The 22,952-nt window shown below is 46.5% G+C and overlaps 1 protein-coding gene and 1 long non-coding RNA gene across 6 annotated transcripts in view; one reads left to right on the forward strand and one right to left on the reverse strand.

The window, feature by feature from the left end:
• Positions 1-22,952, forward strand: part of SUGCT (succinyl-CoA:glutarate-CoA transferase) — a 1,132,767-nt gene that overhangs the window by 72,514 nt on the left and 1,037,301 nt on the right. For all 5 annotated transcript variants that reach the window (XR_008844018.1, XM_056520503.1, XM_056520499.1 and 2 more), the window contains one exon: positions 4,691-4,811. Coding sequence is in view for 4 of the 5 variants with exons in the window: in XM_056520503.1 (XP_056376478.1) it covers positions 4,691-4,811 (121 nt within the window). In the remaining variant the exon portion in view is untranslated. The remainder of the gene's footprint in view (positions 1-4,690; positions 4,812-22,952) is intronic.
• LOC130273524 (uncharacterized) overlaps positions 1-22,952 on the reverse strand; it is an 83,441-nt gene that overhangs the window by 11,242 nt on the left and 49,247 nt on the right. The gene's annotated exons all lie outside the window — the stretch shown is intronic.

Consider the following 22,952-nt stretch of genomic DNA (forward strand, 5'->3'; position numbering starts at 1 on the left):
GTTGGCAGCATAGTTCGGCCACACAAGGATGTCCCGAATGTGCGAATGTGAGGGGGGAAATTAATATGGGGGGGGGGGCAATTTTCCCATTGACCACTCGAGTCTGCAAGTCTGGGCAATCTGCAGAATTTATAGCATGCACTGCCCCCTTTGCAAAGCATAGACCTGCCAGTGTCATGAATTGTTCTCAGTCATCATCTGGGAAGACCAGGTGTTGTCAATCTCAAAGGCTTTAAATGCCCAGACTCATCTGACCTTGCCCCAACAATCAGCACCATAGGTTCTTCTAAGCAGCTATGTAGGTGTGTGCAGCTCACAACTATTACGCACCGAGGTCAAACTGGGCAAGCAACTATACCTTAATTGCTAGAAAAGGAAAACCAAAAAATACAGTGTAGCCCGGACCTTCTAGGTGAGTATAGAATGGATATACGTGGATCGTGCTTCAATAATAATTATCATTTATTTATAAAATATAGATAAGATTTCGACACTTCTCACAGGGCCCTTGTGAGAAGAACATACATATTAGAAGGCAACCTAACAATGTATTAGGCAATAGTATTAAAATTATAAACTTGGCATAGAGTAATAGAATAAAATAGCAGAGTAAGATCTGTACCATGCAAATATATTAGAGAGTTGCTCTTCTAGATATTTAGGGTAAATATGTCCCTTTTAGATACAGTAGCAAACAGTCTGTGTTATTAGAAATTGTTACCGGTCTGTAAATTGTAGCTCAGGCGATGGATATTGCTCCCGCAATGGCTGAGTGTCCGTGGTGTGCACAGTTCACTGTGCGGTGCTTCCAATTGTAAGCCTGGTCCAGTAGGGTCTGAGCGTGGTGGCAGTCGCTGTCGGCTAAGGCGCTGGCAGGCGCCGAAGATCGTAGTGGTGTCCGGGGACTGCTGGCGCTGGCGTGCGCTAGAGTTGGTATTCCTCACCGCTTTGTTAGTTGGTAGACAGGACCATGTACTGGAGGGCTGGAAGTTCACCTCGCGGTGCCGGCGTCTGACGTCAGAGCCGAGATGGCTACACCAGGATAGTTGCACCGGGATGGATCTGAACTGCTGAACCGGGTAGGTAGCAGAGTGAGAGCGCTAATGATGGTACAGTTCATGAAGGGTAACTGGCCATAAAATTTGGGCACAGTTCAAGTACTACTATGCCAGTAGATAACGACTAGACGCGTTTCAGGGTTGTATAATATAACCCTTTCCTCAGTTACTCTGCTATTTTATTCTATTACTCTATGCCAAGTTTATAATTTTAATACTATTGCCTAATACATTGTTAGGTTGCCTTTTAATATGTATGTTCTTCTCACAAGGGCCCTGTGAGAAGTGTCGAAATCTTATCTATATTTTATAAATAAATGATAATTATTATTGAAGCACGATCCACGTATATCCATTCTATACTCACCTAGAAGGTCCGGGCTACACTGTATTTTTTGGTTTTCCTCTTCTAAGCAGCTGTCTAGAAATCTGAAACTGAAAATAGTTGACGCTCATAAAGCTGGAGAAGGCTATAAGAAGATAGCAAAAAGTTTTCAGATGTCAATATCCTCTGTTCGGAATGTAATTAAGAAATGGCAGTCATCAGGAACAGTGGAAGTTAAAGCAAGATCTGGAAGACCAAGAAAAATATCAGACAGAACAGCTTGCAGGATTGTGAGAAAAACAATTCAAAACCCACGTTTGACTGCACTATCCCTCCAGAAAGAATTGGGAGACACTGGAGTTGTGGTACACTATTCCACTATAAAGAGATACTTGTACAAATATGGTCTTCATGGAAGAGTCATCAGAAAAAAACCTCTTCTACGTCCTCACCACAAAAATCAGCGTTTGAACTTTGCAAGTGAACATATAGACAAGCCTGATGCATTTTAGAAACAAGTTCTGTGGACCGATAAGGTTAAAATTTAACTTTTTGGCCAGAACGAGCAAGGGTACGTTTGGAGAAGGGGAACAGAAGTTAATGAAAAGAACCTCTGTCCAACTGTTAAGCATGGGGGTGGATCAATCATGCTTTGGGGTTGTATTGCAGCCAGTGGCACAGGGAACATCTCACGAGTAGAAGGAAAAATGGATTCAACAAAATTTCAGCAAATTTTGGATGCTAACTTGATGCCATCTGTGAAAAAGCTGAAGTTAAAGAGAGGATGGCTTCTACAAATGGATAATGATCCTAAACACACCTCGAAATCCACGGTGGATTACATCAAGAGGCGTAAACTGAAGGTTTTGCCATGGCCTTCACAATCTCCTGACCTCAGCATAATTGAACATCTATGGATAGACCTTATAAGAGCAGTGCGTGACAGCCCAGAAATCTCAAAGAACTGGAAGACTTTTGTAAGGAAGAATGGGCAAAGATACCTCAAACAAGAATTGAAAGACTCTTGGCTGGCTACAAAAAGCATTTACAAGCTGTGATACTTGCCAAAGGAGGCAGTGCAAGATATTAACTCTGCAGGGTGCCCAAACTTTAGCAGATGCCATTTTTTTGTTTTGTTATTTTGAAAGTGTAAATGATGAAAATAAAATCTAACTTTTGTTGACAAATTATAAGAATGTCTACTCTGTAATTTGATGCCTTTTGGAGATTTTTCCATCTTCCCTTGGCTTCTTTATGCACATTAATAACATTTTTTACCTGGGGTGCCCAAACTTTTGGTCCCCACTCTACATGACATGAGCACCGGAGCATGACACGAGCACCGATCGCGCTGATGTCCGCCATTAATCCCCCAGATGCCGTGATCAATACAGATTACGGCATCTGCGGAAATGCGGGCGCTATACCGGATTATCGGATCGCCCATGGCGCTGCCCAGAGCAGAAGATCCCCAATAATACTGATCAGTGCTATGCCTATGCATAGCACTGAACAGTATTGGCAATCAAATGATTCCCAATGGGGATTCCCTAGTGTTTAAAAAATCAAAAAATAGATAAAAAATTTATAGACATATTTGGTATCGCTGCGTGTGTAAATGTCCGAACTATCAAAATACAACATTAATGATCCTGTACGGTGAGCGGCGTAAACGTTAAAAAAAAAAAAAAAAAAGTCCCAAATTGCTTCTTTTTTGTCACATTTTATTTAAAAAAAATGAATAAAAAGCTATTTAAAAGCTTCATATATGCAAATGTGGTATCGCTAAAAAGTGCAGATCATGGCGAAAAAAAAGATACAGATACAGCCGCTTATATGGAAAAATTAGAAAGTTATAGGTAATTAAAAGAGGGATTTTAAACATACTCATTTGGTTAAAAAGTTTGAGATTTTTTAAAGCGGTACAATAATAGAAATGTATGTAATTATGGGTATCATTTTATTTGTATTGACCCACAGAATAAAGAAAACATGCCATTTTTTGCGTAAAGTGTACAGCGTGAAAACGAAACATTTCAAAATTTGCAAAATTGCGGTTTTCTTTTCAATTTCCCCACACAAATAATATTTTTTTGGTTGCGCCATACATATTATGGTAAAATGAGTGCCGTCATTACAAAAGACATTGGTCGCGCAAAAGCATGCCCTCATATTGGTCTCTGGAGAAAAAACAAAAATGATAAAATAAACTTGGCTGTGTCCTTAAAGGGGTACTCCGGTGGATTTTTTTTTTTTTAATCAACTGGTTCCAGAAAGTTAAACAGATTTGTTAATGACTTCTATTAAAAAATCTTTACCCTTCCTGTACTTTTTAGCAGCTGTATACTACAGAGGAAATTCTTTTCTTTTTTAATTTATTTTTTTGTCTGGTCTACAGTGCTCTCTGCTGACACCTGATGCCCGTATCAGGAGCTGTCCAGAGCAGGAGAAAATCCCCATTGCAAACCTACGCTGCTCTGGACAGTTCCTGACACGGACAGTGGTGTAGCAGAGAGCACTGTGGACAAGACAAAAAAGAAATTAAAAAAGAAAAGAATTTCCTCTGTAGTATACAGCTGCTAAAAAGTAATGTTTTTTTTAGTAGAAGTCATTTAAAAATCTGTTCTGGCACCAGTTGATTTAAAAAATAAAATAAAAAATGTTTTCCACTGGAGAGTACCCCTTAATGGGCTGTGTCCAAGGGGTTAACATAAAAACTTGAATTAAACAATAGTTAGTTTCCTGATGACACATTCCTGGTCACACATAGCGCATACGCAGTGTATTTCATGCTGAACGAAATCCGCTGCACAGCAGGAAATATGCTGCATATTCTCCTATGAACAAACACACAAGGCTACCTGGCAGCAGCTTTGTGTGCACAGTGAGGCCCAACTCGTCAGTCACGTCGGCGCACCCAGCCCGCTTCCAAACCTCACTGCACACACAGGGCTGCCGCAAGTAGCTCTGTGTGTCTGCTCATAGGAGAATACACTGCGTATTTCCTGCTCAGCAGCAGATTTTGCGCAGTTTGAAATATAGTGCGTATACGCTATTGGGGGGATTTATGAAAACCTTTCCAGAGGAAAAGTTGCTGAGTTGCCCATAGCAACCAAGCAGATCGCTTCTTTTATTTTTCAGAGAACTTTTCAAAAATAAAAAAAAGCGATCTGATTGGTTGCTATGGGCAACTTAGCAACTTTTGCTCTGGACAGGTTTTGTTAAATCTTCCCCTATGTGTACGTCATTGGGTACTATTCTGTTCTATTCATGTAAATGCTGTAATATCTATGAATTTATGTTTCAGCTTGCAGAAGCATGTGATGTTCTAATTGAAAATTACATTCCTGGAAAACTAACTGAAATGGGATTAGGTTATGAAGATCTCATGAAAACAGCCCCTCATATTATATATTGCTCCATCACAGGTAACATGTTCTGTAAAGACACATTCTTTGTTTTTCTATTGAAATTGTAGACTTTATTTCATTTGCAAAAGCTAATACTGAGATTGCTTGCAATGCAAAAGACAGCTGCAGTCTTTTTACATGTATATTCCAATAGTTGCCCATCCTCTGCCATGTTGGATGCATTTTAAAGGGGTACTCCACTGGTACTCCAAAATGTTTCAAGCGCTGGAGCTGGCGCCGGGAGCTCGTGATGTCATAGCCCGCCCCCCTCGTGACGTCACACCCCGCCCCCTCAATGCAAGTCTATGGGAGGGACATGACGGCTGTCACGCCCCCTCCCATAGACTTGCATTGAGGGGGCGGGGTGTGACATTGTGAGGGGGTGGGGCTATAACATCATGAGCACCTGGCGCCTCCTCCAGCTTTCAGAACGGTTTGTTCCAAATGCTGAACAGCGGAGTATCCCTTTAAGGCTAATCTGCAATGGGCTTATGAACTTTTAGCTATACCAGGGCAAAAATTCCAGTCCTGGATAAGAAAACAAATTTTTGGGGGGTTCATTTGCTTTTATTTCTTAACACCGTCTCGATTTAGCTTGATAAATTCATTCATACATTCATTACCATTGATGTTCTATATTGGTTATGCCAGACTCTTAGGCCATGTTCAGCGTTGATGACTTCATTATCGTTCAAAAATTTCTTTACAACTAAGCCACTTTCTCAGAAAAGAGATAATAGTTGCAGGAAAATGTATTTTATTGATTTTAGCCATTGCATGTGTGTGGTGGTGCACTTGATGAAACAGTACTTTGTTTTTCCCCAAAATGTGGTCTCTTTCCCTTGATTTCCTGATTTAACCCCTTCAGGACCAATCATTTAAAGCATTTTTTGTCACTCTAGGCAAAGGTTGTTTTTACGTTTCTGAGGTGATTGTGTTTACTGTAGTTGTCATTTTCTTCTTTCTTATGTAATGTACCTACACAAATTATATATTGATTTTCTCGTGACAATTAAGGATTTTTTAGATTTCATTATCTGATTTTATTAAAAAAAAATCTTTTACGCTGTGTTATCTCTGCTACATGGGTTCAGCAACATTATCGCTAATCACTTTTTTTTTTAACAATTATCACTAATCACTTTTTTTTCTCGTTTTACTGCATGACAGATCAGGTCACCATGTCACCATCTGCAGGTTTTTGCATGACTGATCAGTCACATGGTTCTTCAATTTACAATATTTATTGGTTCCAGGATGAACATTGTATGTTGAAACCGTTGTATGTTAAAACTATTGTATGATACTCTATGGAAACCTGGTAATTGGTTCTGAAGCCCCAAATGTCATCCAAAAATAGGAAAAAGTGAGGATAACGAATATAGATAAAGCAAGGCCTTACATATAATTGTAAGAAAGATCTGCTGGAAGCTGTAAAATTAGAGCATGTAGTATTTCCTGTACTGTAGGCAGCCAGTCAGTACATGCACTTTAGTAATACAGGTGTTTTACAAATGAAATGTCCATTATGGTTGGTCAATTCTTCCAGCCATTGACATGTTTCGCATATCTGGACTGTCTGTAGCATTGTATGTTTACTATGATTTGAAGTTACGATGGTCTAGAAAAGACCATTTTAGGTTGAAAATATTGTATGTTGTGGCCATTGTAAGTTGAGGGATCACTGGATTCGATTAATACTATTGTAAGCCCATCCCAAAAAACTGTTGCCCTAACCTTGCCAGCTGATGGAACTGTCTTTTCTTCTCTGAAGCATGTTTTCGTTTGCGTTCCATTGTTTTGACTGTTCCTTGGGTCCAGGAGTGTAGCGGTCAGGTATGAACAAATGCAGCAGCCATCCAGCCCACAGCTTGCTAATGCCCAAATGTTTGTGTAAGGTATTATGCTTGCATTTTGTTGATATGCCAATGGTCTTTGCTATATTTTATAAAAAGAAAAAAAAAAGAAAAATAATTCAAATGTATATATATTTTTTTTCTTACAAAAGTGTCTAACTTTACATGCCCTACAATTTAAAAACTGATTATGGGGATAGGGATATTCTATAAAGGGGAGCTGTCTTCATTATCACCTGCATTAACCTGTTGGTACAGGGTTATAGTGCAGGTGAAACTTATAAAAATCATACTTACAGATTTTCTGTTTATTCTGTTTCTGTTTTCTGGATATGGTGATGGGCTTGCTTGGCGTTTCCAAACCTGCAATGCATGCTGATGTCTGGTTTTCTGAAGATATCTGCTATGCTGCAGAATGAAGCTCCATCCAGCATAGCAAGCTCTGCACAGAAGGAGAGTGACAATAAAGAAGCCATCGTGCACAGATCTTCAGAATACTGACATAACCATGCACAGGGGGCTTGGGAACGTCCCCAGTACACCAAGCAGGCTTGTTCCATATCCATAAAAACAGGAATTACAGAAGAATGGAGCCATGGACAGAAGATCGGTAAGAATGATTTGCATCAGTGTTAGTGCGGATAATACTGATGACAGGTTCCCTTTTATGCCATTCAAAAAAAAGAAAAAAAAATTATCACTGCACTACATTTAATCACTGGAAGTACTTTATACCTTCAAATATTTATCTTGTGCTCTTTAGAGTGCTCTCATCTTAGACTCCAGATCTACAGATATTTTGCATAGCAAAAAGCTCAGTCTTAAACAATTCTGTTCATATTCTGTGTTTGTATTATGGTTGATTTGCTTTGATGTGATGTGCTTTCTGATAACTATACATCCCATGCAAATACATCCAAGTATTTCTGAGGACTTGATATGTTGTTGATGATGTTGAAATTAAATTGTAAGAGTCATTTACTAAAAGGAATATTAAAGTAAAAGAGTACTAGAGCAATGGTGCCATGGCATGCCCCTTAACTTTGTAGCCAAATGGCAGGTGTAGGATCATTCCATTAATTTGCACTAGACATGGACATTATTAGTAGCAGCTGGATATTAACATGTTTCTTTTGTAGTCAGCAAGTGACCTCCAGGGTACAGAGGGGAAGAAAAAGTTAATTTATTATGTCATGGTACTGATCAAAGCTTCATTTTTCTAAAGGACCTGTAGTAACATCTGTTTCTGTCTTGTAAACATGTGGTAACAAATAGATGTCTACATCACCATAAATAGACTTTCAGTAATTTACTTGGTATGTATAGAAGTATTTCACATGCTTAGAAGTGTTGTTATCTATGGACCTGCAATATATTATGATTGATGCAACTGGGGCTGGAATAGTAGCCGGAAATAGTTGATGCAAAGGGATGAAGAGGGACATTTGATATACTCAAACATGATGGCTTGTTAATTTTAGTAAAGAGGCAACCGTATCCTTATTGTCCCTAAATAAACAGTTTCTTTGATGGTGCTGACCTTTTTTCGGGTCAGAAATTAAGAGAAATAAGAGATTGTGACGGGAAGTATTCACTTGAATGAGTAGGAATGTAATAATGTAAACAATGAATAAACAAGTTTAAGGGGAAAAGGATTTTATTTAGGCTTATTATAATGGATGACAGCTGAATAAATTACACTGCAGAAATCAATCAAATGTCATGGTCTTTTTATACACCACATGACTAAAAATATGTGGCTATCCTCTCTGTTTAATGGGTTTGGCTATATAAGCATATTTTTATTGTGAACAGGTATGTAAATTACAAATATAGAATTTTTTTAGGTAAACAGCAGTAGAATAGGTTGTTGTAGGCTGTCGTCTTTTCATCAGCTAGTCTTTATGATTCTTGCCTTCATTTAAGATTGCAAAGACAAGAGGAGCTATCCGCAGGATAGTGGATGAGTGTCTGATCAGGGAGGTCCGACCGCTGGGAACCCCCACGATCTCCCGTACGGGGACCTCGCACTGCCGCGAATGCTCGTGTTGTCAACCTCATGGACAAGTTGACAGACATGCCCCCTCCATTCAGCTCTATAGGAGAGGCAGGGATGCACGAATGCTGCATCTCTGCCTCTCCTATAGAGATACAGGGGGGGGGGGGCATGTCGGCCACGGTGTCATGCTCCGGCAGACATGCCTCCTGCACGGGGAGAGCAGCCGCAGAGCCGGTGCCCCGTACAGGTGATCGTGGGGGGGGGGGGGGGGTCCCGTCCCAGCGTTCGGACCCCTGCGATCAGACACTTATTGTCACGATGCCGGCTGGCAGAAGGTGGATCCTCTGTGCCAGAGAGGGATTGGCGTGGACCGTGCTAGTGGACCGGTTCTAAGTCACTACTGGTGTTCACCAGAGCCCGCCGCAAAGCGGGATGGTCTTGCTGCGGCGGTAGTGACCAGGTCGTATCCACTAGCAACGGCTCAACCTCTCTGACTGCTGAAGATAGGCGCGGTACAAGGGAGTAGACAGAAGCAAGGTCGGACGTAGCAGAAGGTCGGGGCAGGCAGCAAGGATCGTAGTCAGGGGCAACGGCAGGAGGTCTGGAACACAGGCTAGGAACACACAAGGAAACGCTTTCACTGGCACAATGGCAACAAGATCCGGCGAGGGAGTGCAGGGGAAGTGAGGTATACATAGGGAGTGCACAGGTGAACACACTAATTAGAACCACTGCGCCAATCAGCGGCGCAGTGGCCCTTTAAATCGCAGAGACCCGGCGCGCGCGCGCGCCGGGACAGGACCGACGGAGAGCGAGTCAGGTACGGGAGCCGGGGTGCGCATCGCGAGCGGGCGCCACCCGCATCGCGAATCGCATCCCGGCCGGAGGCAGGATCGCAGCGCACCGGGTCAGTGGATCTGACCGGAGCGCTGCAATAGCGAGAGTGTAGCGAGCGCTCCGGGGAGGAGCGGGGACCCGGAGCGCTCGGCGTAACAGTACCCCCCCCCCCTTGGGTCTCCCCCTCTTCTTAGAGCCTGAGAACCTGAGGACCAGACTTTTGTCTAGGATATTGTCCTCAGGTTCCCAGGATCTCTCTTCAGGACCACAGCCCTCCCAATCGACCAAAAAAAAGGTTTTCCCTCTGACCCTCTTGGAGGCCAGTATCTCCTTCACGGAGAAGATGTCCGAGGAGCCGGAAACAGGAGTGGGAGAAACAAGTTTGGGAGAGAAACGGTTGATGATGAGTGGTTTAAGAAGAGAAACGTGAAAGGCATTAGGAATACGAAGAGAAGGAGGAAGAAGAAGTTTGTAAGAGACAGGATTAATCTGGCACAAAATTTTGAAAGGACCAAGATAGCGTGGTCCCAATTTGTAGCTGGGAACACGGAAGCGGACATATTTAGCGGAGAGCCATACCTTGTCTCCGGGAGAAAAAATGGGGGGAGCTCTTCTTTTCTTATCAGCAAACTTCTTCATGCGTGATGAAGCCTGTAAGAGAGAATTTTGGGTCTCTTTCCATATGGTGGAAAGATCACGAGTTATTTCATCCACAGCGGGCAAACCAGAGGGCAAGGGAGTAGGGAGGGGGGGAAGAGGGTGACGGCCGTACACCACGAAAAATGGGGATTTGGAAGAAGACTCAGAGACTCTGAAGTTATACGAGAATTCGGCCCATGGTAGAAGATCTGCCCAGTCATCCTGGCGGGAGGAAACAAAATGCCGTAAATAATCACCCAGGACCTGGTTAACTCTTTCTACTTGCCCATTGGACTGAGGATAAGCAGAAGAAAAGTTTAATTTAATCTTGAGTTGTTTACAGAGAGCCCTCCAGAATTTTGACACGAATTGGACGCCTCTATCCGAGACGATCTGCGTGGGCAACCCGTGAAGACGAAAAATGTGTACAAAAAATTGTTTTGCCAACTGAGGCGCTGAAGGAAGACCAGGAAGAGGAATAAAATGTGCCATCTTGGAAAATCGATCAACGACCACCCAAACAACAGTGTTGCCACGGGATGGGGGTAAGTCTGTAATAAAGTCCATACCAATCAGAGACCAAGGCTGTTCGGGGACAGGCAGAGGATGAAGAAGACCAGCGGGCTTCTGGCGAGGAGTCTTATCCCGGGCACAGACAGTGCAGGCCCGCACAAAATCAACAACATCCGTCTCCAGAGTCGGCCACCAATAGAAACGAGAGATGAGTTGCACGGATTTCTTGATGCCCGCATGGCCTGCGAGATGGGAGGAGTGACCCCATTTGAGGATTCCGAGGCGTTGGCGTGGAGAGACGAAGGTCTTCCCTGGAGGAGTTTGCCTGATGGAGGCTGGAGAAGTGGAGATCAGGCAGTCAGGAGGAATGATGTGTTGCGGAGAGAGCTCTACTTCCGAGGCGTCCGAGGAACGAGAGAGAGCATCGGCCCTAATGTTCTTATCGGCAGGGCGAAAGTGAATTTCAAAATTAAACCGGGCAAAGAACAGAGACCACCTGGCCTGGCGAGGATTCAGCCGTTGGGCAGACTGGAGATAGGAGAGATTCTTGTGATCGGTGTAAATAATAACTGGAAATTTTGATCCCTCCAGCAGATGCCTCCATTCCTCAAGTGCTAATTTAATGGCCAGTAGCTCTCGATCCCCAATGGAGTAGTTCCTCTCCGCCGGAGAAAAGGTCCTAGAAAAAACCCACAAGTAACAGCATGCCCGGAAGAATTTTTTTGTAGAAGAACCGCTCCAGCTCCCACTGAGGAGGCATCAACCTCCAATAGGAAGGGTTTAGATGGGTCGGGTCTGGAGAGCACGGGAGCAGAAAAAAAGGCAGCCTTGAGCCGTTTAAAGGCGTCTTCCGCTTGAGGAGGCCATGACTTAGGATTGGTATTCTTTTTGCTTAAGGCCACGATAGGGGCCACAATGGTGGAAAAATGAGGAATAAATTGTCTGTAATAATTGGCGAACCCCAAAAAACGTTGGATAGCACGGAGTCCGGAGGGGCGTGGCCAATCTAAGACGGCAGAGAGTTTGTCTGGATCCATTTGTAGTCCCCGGCCAGAGACCAAGTATCCTAGGAAAGGAAGAGATTGACATTCAAACAGACATTTCTCCATTTTGGCATAAAGTTGATTGTCACGAAGTCTCTGAAGAACCATGCGGACATGTTGGCGGTGTTCTTCTAGGTTGGCAGAAAAAATCAGAATATCGTCCAGATACACAACAACACAGGAATATAAGAGATCACGAAAAATTTCATTAACAAAGTCTTGGAAGACGGCAGGGGCGTTGCACAGGCCAAAGGGCATGACCAGATACTCAAAGTGTCCATCTCTAGTGTTAAATGCCGTTTTCCATTCATCCCCCTCCCTGATGCGGATGAGATTATAAGCACCTCTTAAGTCCAGTTTGGTAAAGATGTGGGCACCTTGGAGGCGATCAAAGAGTTCAGAGATAAGAGGTAGAGGATAGCGGTTCTTTACCGTGATTTTATTAAGACCGCGGTAGTCAATGCAAGGACGTAGGGAGCCATCTTTTTTGGACACAAAGAAAAATCCAGCTCCGGCAGGAGAGGAGGATTTGCGGATAAAGCCCTTTTTTAAATTTTCCTGGATGTACTCAGACATAGCAAGAGTCTCTGGGGCGGACAGAGGATAAATTCTGCCCCGGGGTGGAGTAGTGCCCGGGAGGAGGTCAATAGGACAGTCATAAGGCCTGTGAGGAGGTAGAGTCTCAGCTTGTTTTTTGCAAAATACATCAGCAAAGTCCATATAGGCCTTAGGGAGACCGGTTACAGGGGGAACCACAGGGTCACGGCAGGGAGTACTGGGAACCGGTTTAAGGCAGTCCTTGAAACAAGAGGTACCCCAACTCTTGATCTCCCCTGTGGACCAATCCAGGGTTGGGGAATGGTGTTGAAGCCAGGGTAGTCCAAGGAGAATTTCAGAAGTGCAATTGGGGAGGACCAAAAACTCAATTTTTTCGTCATGAGGTCCGATGCACATTAGGAGGGGCTCCGTGCGAAAACGTATGGTACAGTCCAATCTTTCATTGTTAACACAATTGATGTAGAGGGGTCTGGCGAGACTGGTCACCGGGATGTTGAACCTGTTGATGAGAGAGGCCAAGATAAAATTTCCTGCAGATCCGGAATCCAAGAAGGCCATAGTAGAGAAGGAGAAGGTAGAGGCAGATATCCGCACAGGCACAGTAAGGCGTGGAGAAGCAGAGTTGACATCAAGGACTGTCTCACCTTTGTGCGGAGTCAGCGTACGTCTTTCCAGGCGGGGAGGACGGATAGGACAATCCTTCAGGAAGTGTTCGGTACCGGCACAGTACAGGCAGAGATTCTCCATGCGGCGCCGTGTCCTCTCTTGAGGTGTCAGGCGAGACCGGTCAACTTGCATAGCCTCCACGGCGGGAGGCACAGGAACGGATTGCAGAGGACCAGAGGAGAGAGGAGCCGGGGAGAAAAAACGCCTCGTGCGAACAAAGTCCATATCCTGGCGGAGCTCCTGACGCCTTTCGGAAAAACGCATGTCAATGCGAGTGGCTAGATGAATGAGTTCATGTAGGTTAGCAGGGATTTCTCGTGCGGCCAGAACATCTTTAATGTTGCTGGATAGGCCTTTTTTAAAGGTCGCGCAGAGGGCCTCATTATTCCAGGATAGTTCTGAAGCAAGAGTACGGAATTGTACGGTGTACTCGCCAACGGAAGAATTACCCTGGACCAGGTTCAACAGGGCAGTCTCAGCAGAAGAGGCTCGGGCAGGTTCCTCAAAGACACTTCGAATTTCCGAGAAGAAGGAGTGTACGGAGGCAGTGACGGGGTCATTGCGGTCCCAGAGCGGTGTGGCCCATGACAGAGCTTTTCCAGACAGAAGGCTGACTACGAAAGCCACCTTAGACCTTTCAGTAGGAAACTGGTCCGACATCATCTCCAAGTGCAGGGAACATTGAGAAAGAAAGCCACGGCAAAATTTAGAGTCCCCATCAAATTTATCCGGCAAGGATAGTCGTAGGCCTGAAGCGGCCACTCGCTGCGGAGGAGGTGCAGGAGCTGGCGGAGGAGATGATTGCTGAAGCTGAGGTAGTAGCTGCTGTAGCATCACGGTCAGTTGAGACAGCTGGTGGCCTTGTTGCGCTATCTGTTGTGACTGCTGGGCGACCACCGTGGTGAGGTCGGCGACAACTGGCAGAGGAACTTCAGCGGGATCCATGGCCGGATCTACTGTCACGATGCCGGCTGGCAGAAGGTGGATCCTCTGTGCCAGAGAGGGATTGGCGTGGACCGTGCTAGTGGACCGGTTCTAAGTCACTACTGGTGTTCACCAGAGCCCGCCGCAAAGCGGGATGGTCTTGCTGCGGCGGTAGTGACCAGGTCGTATCCACTAGCAACGGCTCAACCTCTCTGACTGCTGAAGATAGGCGCGGTACAAGGGAGTAGACAGAAGCAAGGTCGGACGTAGCAGAAGGTCGGGGCAGGCAGCAAGGATCGTAGTCAGGGGCAACGGCAGGAGGTCTGGAACACAGGCTAGGAACACACAAGGAAACGCTTTCACTGGCACAATGGCAACAAGATCCGGCGAGGGAGTGCAGGGGAAGTGAGGTATACATAGGGAGTGCACAGGTGAACACACTAATTAGAACCACTGCGCCAATCAGCGGCGCAGTGGCCCTTTAAATCGCAGAGACCCGGCGCGCGCGCGCCCTAGGGAGCGGGGCCGCGCGCGCCGGGACAGGACCGACGGAGAGCGAGTCAGGTACGGGAGCCGGGGTGCGCATCGCGAGCGGGCGCCACCCGCATCGCGAATCGCATCCCGGCTGGAGGCAGGATCGCAGCGCACCGGGTCAGTGGATCTGACCGGAGCGCTGCAATAGCGAGAGTGTAGCGAGCGCTCCGGGGAGGAGCGGGGACCCGGAGCGCTCGGCGTAACACTTATCTTGCGGATAGGATAGGGGATAAGTTGTATTAGGCTGCAGTACTCCTTTAATGTAACAAAAATGTAATGTGAATATAGCTGAATACCTGCACTGGACACTGTAGGGTTTTAAAAGGAGCCCTGCAGCCTTCTACAACTTACTCCCTATCTGCTATCCTTTTACCATAAAATGTACAGCGAACCCAAATAATTTGTTTATAAGAAAACTGAAATTTTGCACATTTTGGAGGGTTTTGTTTTTGCGCTGTACACTTTACAGTAAAAATGAAATGTTTCCTTTATTCTGTGGGTCAATATGATTAAATGATACCCATGATTACATACTTTTCTATTATTGGCCTACTTTAAAAAAAATAAAAAAACGCAAACATTTTTCACAAAATAAGTATATTTAAAATTGCCCTATTTTGACCACCTATAACTTCAAAATTTGTCCGTATACGTGGCTGTATGAAGGCTCCTTTTCTGCGCTGTGATCTGTAGTTTTTTTGGTACCACATTTGCATATTTGTGACTATTTGATCGCGTTTCTGTAAGAACCCGAAGGGTTAGTCACATCTTTGAGAGTATTTATCTGGTTGCTGTGGCGACGCCTAGCTCTGGGCTGGTCAGCTGACCTTGCTAGTTCACCTGTGTGTTGCCTATTTAAACCTGAAATGTGCTTTCAGACCTCGCCTGCGAAAGAGCTCATCTCCTAGCTAGCGTTTATATTGTATCTTGTATTTCTGGCATATCTGACCCATTGGCACGCTCTCTGACCCTCTTCCTGTTTCTGCAACTTTGCACTTCTGTGAATTCTTCGTACTGACTCGGCTTGTGGACTGTGACTAATTGTGTGTGTGTGTTTAGATATTATTTTTGTTAGCCAGTATCCTGACCTTCACTGTATTATAGTTTGTTTTGTTGACCCTTACTCCCCTCACTTATTTAAGGAAGGGTCCGTCAATGGGGTTGTCGATCCGCTGCCTAGGGCAGATAGGCAAGTAGGCAGGGAGAGGGGGAGTGGGCAAGAACAGTATTGCATACGTGTCAATTTTATTATTTTCTTTTGGAATGTGATTGGGGGTAAAATGGGAAAAGGCATCATTTCCTTTTTTTTTGGAGAGGGCAGGTTTTCTTTCTTTTTTTTTTTTTTTTTCTTACACTCCTTATGTACCAATAGGGGGCTATGTATAGCAATCATTTGATTGCTAATACTGTTCAGTGCTATCTGCGATCTTCTTCTCTGGTCTGCTCGATGTCAGACCAAAGAAGAAAGTGCCAGGAAACGGACAGAGGCAGGTGAGGGGACCTAAGTCCGCTATCTTGGCTGATCTGACCCCCGCAGCCATGATGGTCATCCAGTGCCAGTCTCCTTCCTACTTCTTGGGGATGATGAGTCATCCTGCGCTCAGCGTATCGCCAGCTGCAGCAATGTCCCTCCTCAGCTAGTGATAGGCTAAGCACACTGTCATGTAACGAGCCCGGGCAACATGGAGGAGGTGGGGCCCAGGCTCGTTACATCAGAGTTCGCTCAGCCTATTACCGGACGAGGTGGGACCTTGCAGGGGCAGGCAATATGCTGAGCGCAGTAAGACTCATCTTCCCCAAGAAGCAGGTAGAGGATCGGCACCAGAGGTCCGGGACACCGATATATCGGCGCAACGGGGGAACGTCAGAAGGTGAATTAAAGTTTGTTTTGTTACTTTTTGCAGCCCGGGCACAAGGGATTCTGAAAACTTACTACTACAGATCTCCTTTCAGCTTATGCAAAGCTTATTTTATAAGGCCTTTACATCACTATTGTCAGCTAATTTACATATAGTATATGTATTACCAGACAGCCAGATCTACCTTATATGTCATCAAAGATTTTTAACCTCTGTACTATAATACCCATGCTATGCTTTGGTTATCCATTGACATTTTGGATACTCATTTATATAATTGAGCAAACCTAGGACTACTGTATGTGCCTTAAGAAAATTCCTATTTTAATTTTTTTCTTTCATTTTTTTTAAAATGAAATCATAGTAACATTAAGTAGGTCTTATTTACAGACAAGAGGTTCCAGTCACACCCTGACAAAGGACCCTAAACAGCCACTTTACCACATGAAGTTATGTCTGTGCTATGAAATTAATGTGTAGATTATTCATTTGTTCATTATAATTTTGTTTTGACTTTACTTTGGTTTTTACTTCAAGCTGTAACCTCAATATCACTAACATTTGTCACGATGCCGGCTGGCAGGTAGTGGATCCTCTGTGCCAGAGAGGGATTGGCGTGGACCGTGCTAGAGGATCGGTTCTAAGTCACTACTGGTTTTCACCAGAGCCCGCCGCAAAGCGGGATGGTCTTGCTGCGGCGGTAGTGACCAGGTCGTATCCCCTAGCAACGGCTCAACCTCTCTGGCTGCTGAAGATAGGCGCGGTACAAGGGAGTAGACAGAAGCAAGGTCGGACGTAGCAGAAGGTCGGGGCAGGCAGCAAGGATCGTAGTCAGGGGCAACGGCAGGAGGTCTGGAACACAGGCTAGGAACACACAAGGAAACGCTTTCACTGGCACTAAGGCAACAAGATCCGGCGAGGGAGTGAAGGGGAAGTGAGGTGATATAGGGAAGTGCACAGGTGTAAACACTAATTGGAACCACTGCGCCAATCAGCGGCGCAGTGGCCCTTTAAATCGCAAAGACCCGGCGCGCGCGCGCCCTAGGGAGCGGGGCCGCGCGCGCCGGGACAGAACTGACGGAGAGCGAGTCAGGTACGGGAGCCGGGGTGCGCATCGCGAGTGGGCGCTACCCGCATCGCGAATCGCACCCCGGCCGGAGGCGGTATCGCAGCGCCCCGGGTCCGTGGAACCGACCGGAGCGCTGCAGTGAGGGGAGTGTAGCGAGCGCTCCGGGGAGGAGCGGGGACCCGGAGCGCTCGGCGTAACAGTACCCCCCCCCTTGGGTCTCCCCCTCTTCTTGGAGACTGGGAACCTGAGGAGCAGACTTTTGTCTAGGATGTTGTCCTCAGGTTCCCAGGATCTCTCTTCAGGACCACAACCCTCCCAGTCCACTAAAAAAAAATTTTTCCCTCTGACCTTTTTAGAGGCTAAGATCTCTTTGACAGAGAAGATGTCCGAGGAGCCGGAAACAGGAGTGGGAGGAACAGATTTGGGAGAGAAACGGTTAATGATAAGTGGTTTAAGAAGAGAGACGTGAAAGGCATTAGGGATACGAAGAGAAGGAGGAAGAAGAAGTTTGTAAGAGACAGGATTAATTTGACACAAAACTTTGAAAGGTCCAAGATAGCGTGGTCCCAACTTGTAGCTAGGGACACGGAAGCGGACATATTTAGCGGAGAGCCATACCTTGTCTCCAGGGGAAAAAACGGGAGGAGCTCTTCTTTTCTTATCTGCGAATTTCTTCATGCGTGATGAAGCCTGTAAGAGAGAATTTTGGGTCTCTCTCCATATGATGGAAAGGTCACGAGAAATTTCATCCACAGCGGGTAGACCAGAGGGCAAGGGGGTAGGGAGGGGGGGAAGAGGGTGACGGCCGTACACCACGAAAAACGGGGATTTGGAGGAAGATTCAGAGATTCTGAAATTATACGAGAATTCGGCCCAAGGTAGAAGATCTGCCCAGTCATCCTGGCGGGAGGAAACAAAATGTCGTAAATAGTCACCCAAGATCTGGTTAATTCTTTCTACTTGTCCATTGGATTGAGGATGGTATGCAGAAGAAAAATTTAATTTAATCTTGAGTTGTTTACAGAGAGCCCTCCAGAATTTAGACACAAATTGGACGCCTCTATCCGAGACGATCTGCGTAGGCAACCCGTGAAGACGAAAAATGTGTACAAAAAATTGTTTAGCCAACTGAGGCGCTGAAGGAAGACCAGGAAGAGGGATGAAATGTGCCATTTTGGAGAATCGATCAACGACCACCCAAATAACAGTGTTGCCATGGGATGGGGGTAAGTCAGTAATAAAATCCATACCAATCAGAGACCAAGGTTGTTCGGGGACAGGCAGAGGAAGAAGAAAACCAGCGGGCTTCTGGCGAGGAGTCTTATCCCGGGCACAGATAGTGCAGGCTCGCACAAAGTCCACCACATCAGTCTCTAGAGTCGGCCACCAATAGAAGCGAGAGATGAGTTGCACAGATTTCTTGATGCCCGCATGACCTGCGAGATGGGAGGAGTGACCCCATTTGAGGATTCCGAGGCGTTGGCGTGGAGAAACAAAGGTCTTTCCTGGAGGAGTTTGCCTGATGGAGGCTAGAGAAGTGGAAATCAGGCAGTCAGGAGGAATGATGTGTTGAGGAGAGAGTTCAATTTCAGAAGCATCCGAGGAACGAGAGAGGGCATCGGCCCTAATGTTCTTATCAGCAGGCCGAAAGTGAATTTCAAAATTAAATCGGGCAAAGAACAGAGACCACCTGGCCTGACGAGGATTCAGCCGTTGGGCAGACTGGAGGTAGGAGAGGTTCTTGTGATCGGTGTAAATAATAACTGGGAATCTTGATCCCTCCAGCAGATGTCTCCATTCCTCAAGTGCTAATTTAATGGCTAGAAGCTCTCGATCCCCGATGGAGTAGTTCCTCTCCGCCGGAGAGAAGGTCCTAGAAAAAAAACCACAAGTAACAGCATGCCCGGAAGAGTTTTTTTGTAGAAGGACAGCTCCAGCTCCCACTGAGGAGGCATCAACCTCCAATAGGAAGGGTTTAGATGGGTCAGGTCTGGAGAGCACGGGAGCCGAAGAGAAGGCAGACTTGAGTCGTTTAAAGGCGTCTTCCGCTTGAGGAGGCCAAGACTTGGGATCGGCATTTTTTTTGGTTAAAGCCACAATAGGAGCCACAATGGTAGAAAAATGTGGAATAAATTGCCTGTAATAATTGGCGAACCCCAAAAAACGTTGGATGGCACGGAGTCCGGAGGGGCGTGGCCAATCTAAGACGGCAGAAAGTTTATCTGGGTCCATTTGTAGTCCCTGGCCAGAGACCAAGTATCCTAGAAAAGGAAGAGATTGGCATTCAAACAGACATTTCTCAATTTTAGCATAGAGTTGATTGTCACGAAGTCTCTGAAGAACCATACGGACATGCTGGCGGTGTTCTTCTAGATTGGCCGAAAAAATTAGGATATCATCAAGATATACAACAACACAGGAGTATAACAGATCACGAAAAATTTCATTAACAAAGTCTTGGAAGACAGCAGGGGCGTTGCACAGGCCAAAGGGCATGACCAGATACTCAAAGTGTCCATCTCTGGTGTTAAATGCTGTTTTCCACTCATCCCCCTCTCTGATGCGGATGAGGTTATAGGCGCCTCTTAAGTCCAATTTAGTAAAGATGTGGGCACCTTGGAGGCGATCAAAGAGTTCAGAGATGAGGGGTAAGGGGTAGCGGTTCTTAACCGTGATTTTATTAAGTCCGCGGTAGTCAATGCAAGGACGTAGAGAGCCATCTTTTTTGGACACAAAGAAAAATCCGGCTCCGGCAGGAGAGGAGGATTTACGGATAAAGCCCTTTTTTAGATTCTCCTGGACGTATTCAGACATGGCAAGAGTCTCTGGGGCAGAGAGAGGATAAATTCTGCCCCGGGGTGGAGTAGTGCCCGGGAGGAGGTCGATAGGACAATCATAAGGCCTGTGAGGAGGTAGAGTCTCCGCTTGTTTTTTGCAGAAAACATCCGCGAAGTCCATATAGGCCTTAGGGAGACCGGTTACTGGAGGAAGCACAGAGTCACGGCAAGGGTTACTGGGAACCGGTTTTAGACAGTCCTTGGAACAAGAGGGCCCCCAACTCTTGATCTCCCCAGTGGACCAATCCAGGGTTGGGGAATGAAGTTGAAGCCAGGGAAGTCCAAGGAGAATTTCCGAGGTGCAATTGGGGAGGACCAAAAGTTCAATCCTCTCTTGATGAGATCCGATGCTCATTAGAAGGGGCTCCGTGCGGAAACGTATGGAACAGTCCAATCTTTCATTGTTTATACAATTGATGTAAAGGGGTCTGGTGAGACTGGTCACTGGGATGTTGAACCTGTTGACGAGAGAGGCCAAAATAAAATTTCCTGCAGATCCAGAGTCCAAGAAGGCCACAGAAGAGAAGGAGAAGGCAGAGGCAGACATCCGCACAGGCACAGTAAGACGTGGAGAAGCAGAGTAGACATCAAGGATTGTCTCACCTTTGTGCGGAGTCAGCGTACGTCTTTCCAGGCGGGGAGGGCGGATAGGACAATCCCTCAGGAAGTGTTCGGTACTAGCACAGTACAGGCAGAGGTTCTCCATGCGGCGTCGTGTCCTCTCTTGAGATGTCAGGCGAGACCGGTCGACCTGCATAGCCTCCACGGCGGGAGGCACAGGAACAGATTGCAGGGAACCAGAGGAGAGAGGAGCCGAGGAGAAGAAACGCCTCGTGCGAACAGAGTCCATATCTTGGCGGAGCTCCTGACGCCTTTCGGAAAAACGCATGTCAATGCGAGTGGCTAGGTGAATAAGTTCATGAAGATTAGCAGGCATTTCTCGTGCGGCCAGAACATCTTTAATGTTGCTGGATAGGCCTTTTTTAAAGGTCGCGCAGAGGGCCTCATTGTTCCAGGATAATTCAGAAGCAAGAGTACGGAATTGTACGGCATACTCGCCAACGGAAGAATTACCCTGGACCAGGTTCAACAGGGCAGTCTCAGCAGAAGAGGCTCGGGCAGGTTCCTCAAAGACACTTCGAATTTCCGAGAAGAAGGAGTGTACAGAGGCAGTGACGGGGTCATTGCAGTCCCAGAGCGGCGTGGCCCAAGCCAGGGCTTTTCCAGACAGCAGGCTGACTACGAAAGCCACCTTAGACCTTTCAGTGGGGAACTGGTCCGACATCATCTCCAAGTGTAATGAACATTGGGAAAGGAAGCCACGGCAAAACTTAGAGTCCCCATCAAATTTATCCGGCAAGGATAGTCGTAGTCCAGAAGCGGCCACTCGCTGCGGAGGAGGTACAGGAGCTGGCGGAGGAGATGATTGCTGGAGCTGTGGTAGTAACTGTTGTAGCATAACAGTCAGTTGAGACAGCTGTTGGCCTTGTTGCGCTATCTGTTGTGACTGCTGGGCGACCACCGTGGTGAGGTCAGCGACAACTGGCAGAGGAACTTCAGCGGGATCCATGGCCGGATCTACTGTCACGATGCCGGCTGGCAGGTAGTGGATCCTCTGTGCCAGAGAGGGATTGGCGTGGACCGTGCTAGAGGATCGGTTCTAAGTCACTACTGGTTTTCACCAGAGCCCGCCGCAAAGCGGGATGGTCTTGCTGCGGCGGTAGTGACCAGGTCGTATCCCCTAGCAACGGCTCAACCTCTCTGGCTGCTGAAGATAGGCGCGGTACAAGGGAGTAGACAGAAGCAAGGTCGGACGTAGCAGAAGGTCGGGGCAGGCAGCAAGGATCGTAGTCAGGGGCAACGGCAGGAGGTCTGGAACACAGGCTAGGAACACACAAGGAAACGCTTTCACTGGCACTAAGGCAACAAGATCCGGCGAGGGAGTGAAGGGGAAGTGAGGTGATATAGGGAAGTGCACAGGTGTAAACACTAATTGGAACCACTGCGCCAATCAGCGGCGCAGTGGCCCTTTAAATCGCAAAGACCCGGCGCGCGCGCGCCCTAGGGAGCGGGGCCGCGCGCGCCGGGACAGAACTGACGGAGAGCGAGTCAGGTACGGGAGCCGGGGTGCGCATCGCGAGTGGGCGCTACCCGCATCGCGAATCGCACCCCGGCCGGAGGCGGTATCGCAGCGCCCCGGGTCCGTGGAACCGACCGGAGCGCTGCAGTGAGGGGAGTGTAGCGAGCGCTCCGGGGAGGAGCGGGGACCCGGAGCGCTCGGCGTAACAACATTGTTATTGTGAACTGTGTATGTCCTGTTCAAGTTTGTTTTCTCAAACTACATGTCCCATAGTTCCTTGTTTGTAAGTGTGAGGTAACTTTTATCCCTCCCACACATCAGCCACCCTACCCTTTGAAACACAAATGAGCTGCATTCCATTAAAAAAACCAGTGTTTTCTAACCAGGTTGCCTCCAGCTGCAGAATTATCTCTCTCCCACCCAGTGGTCACTCCACCCATTGAAGCAGGACAGGGTCCATTTGCACACCTGATCAGTGATGTCATGTCTCGGTCACACTGCAACCTGGGAAAACCAGAGACCTGAGTAATTTTGTATGCTGTTAAAAATAAATCAAAAGGTGTAGAAATGAAGAAGGCACTCACCCAGGTACGTTTGTGCTGACGGTTTCTTTATTTCATTTCATCCATGAATTCGTGCTGGGAGGTGCAGTGTCGAGCAGGTATGAGCGGCAGGAACGCTGGAGCTCACAGCGTGATGGCAACAGCTGTGTCGTGCTTCCGCACTTCTTCAGACCATACACGCC

This window comes from Hyla sarda, chromosome 5 (genome assembly GCF_029499605.1).
Source record: "Hyla sarda isolate aHylSar1 chromosome 5, aHylSar1.hap1, whole genome shotgun sequence".
Taxonomy (NCBI): domain Eukaryota; kingdom Metazoa; phylum Chordata; class Amphibia; order Anura; family Hylidae; genus Hyla; species Hyla sarda.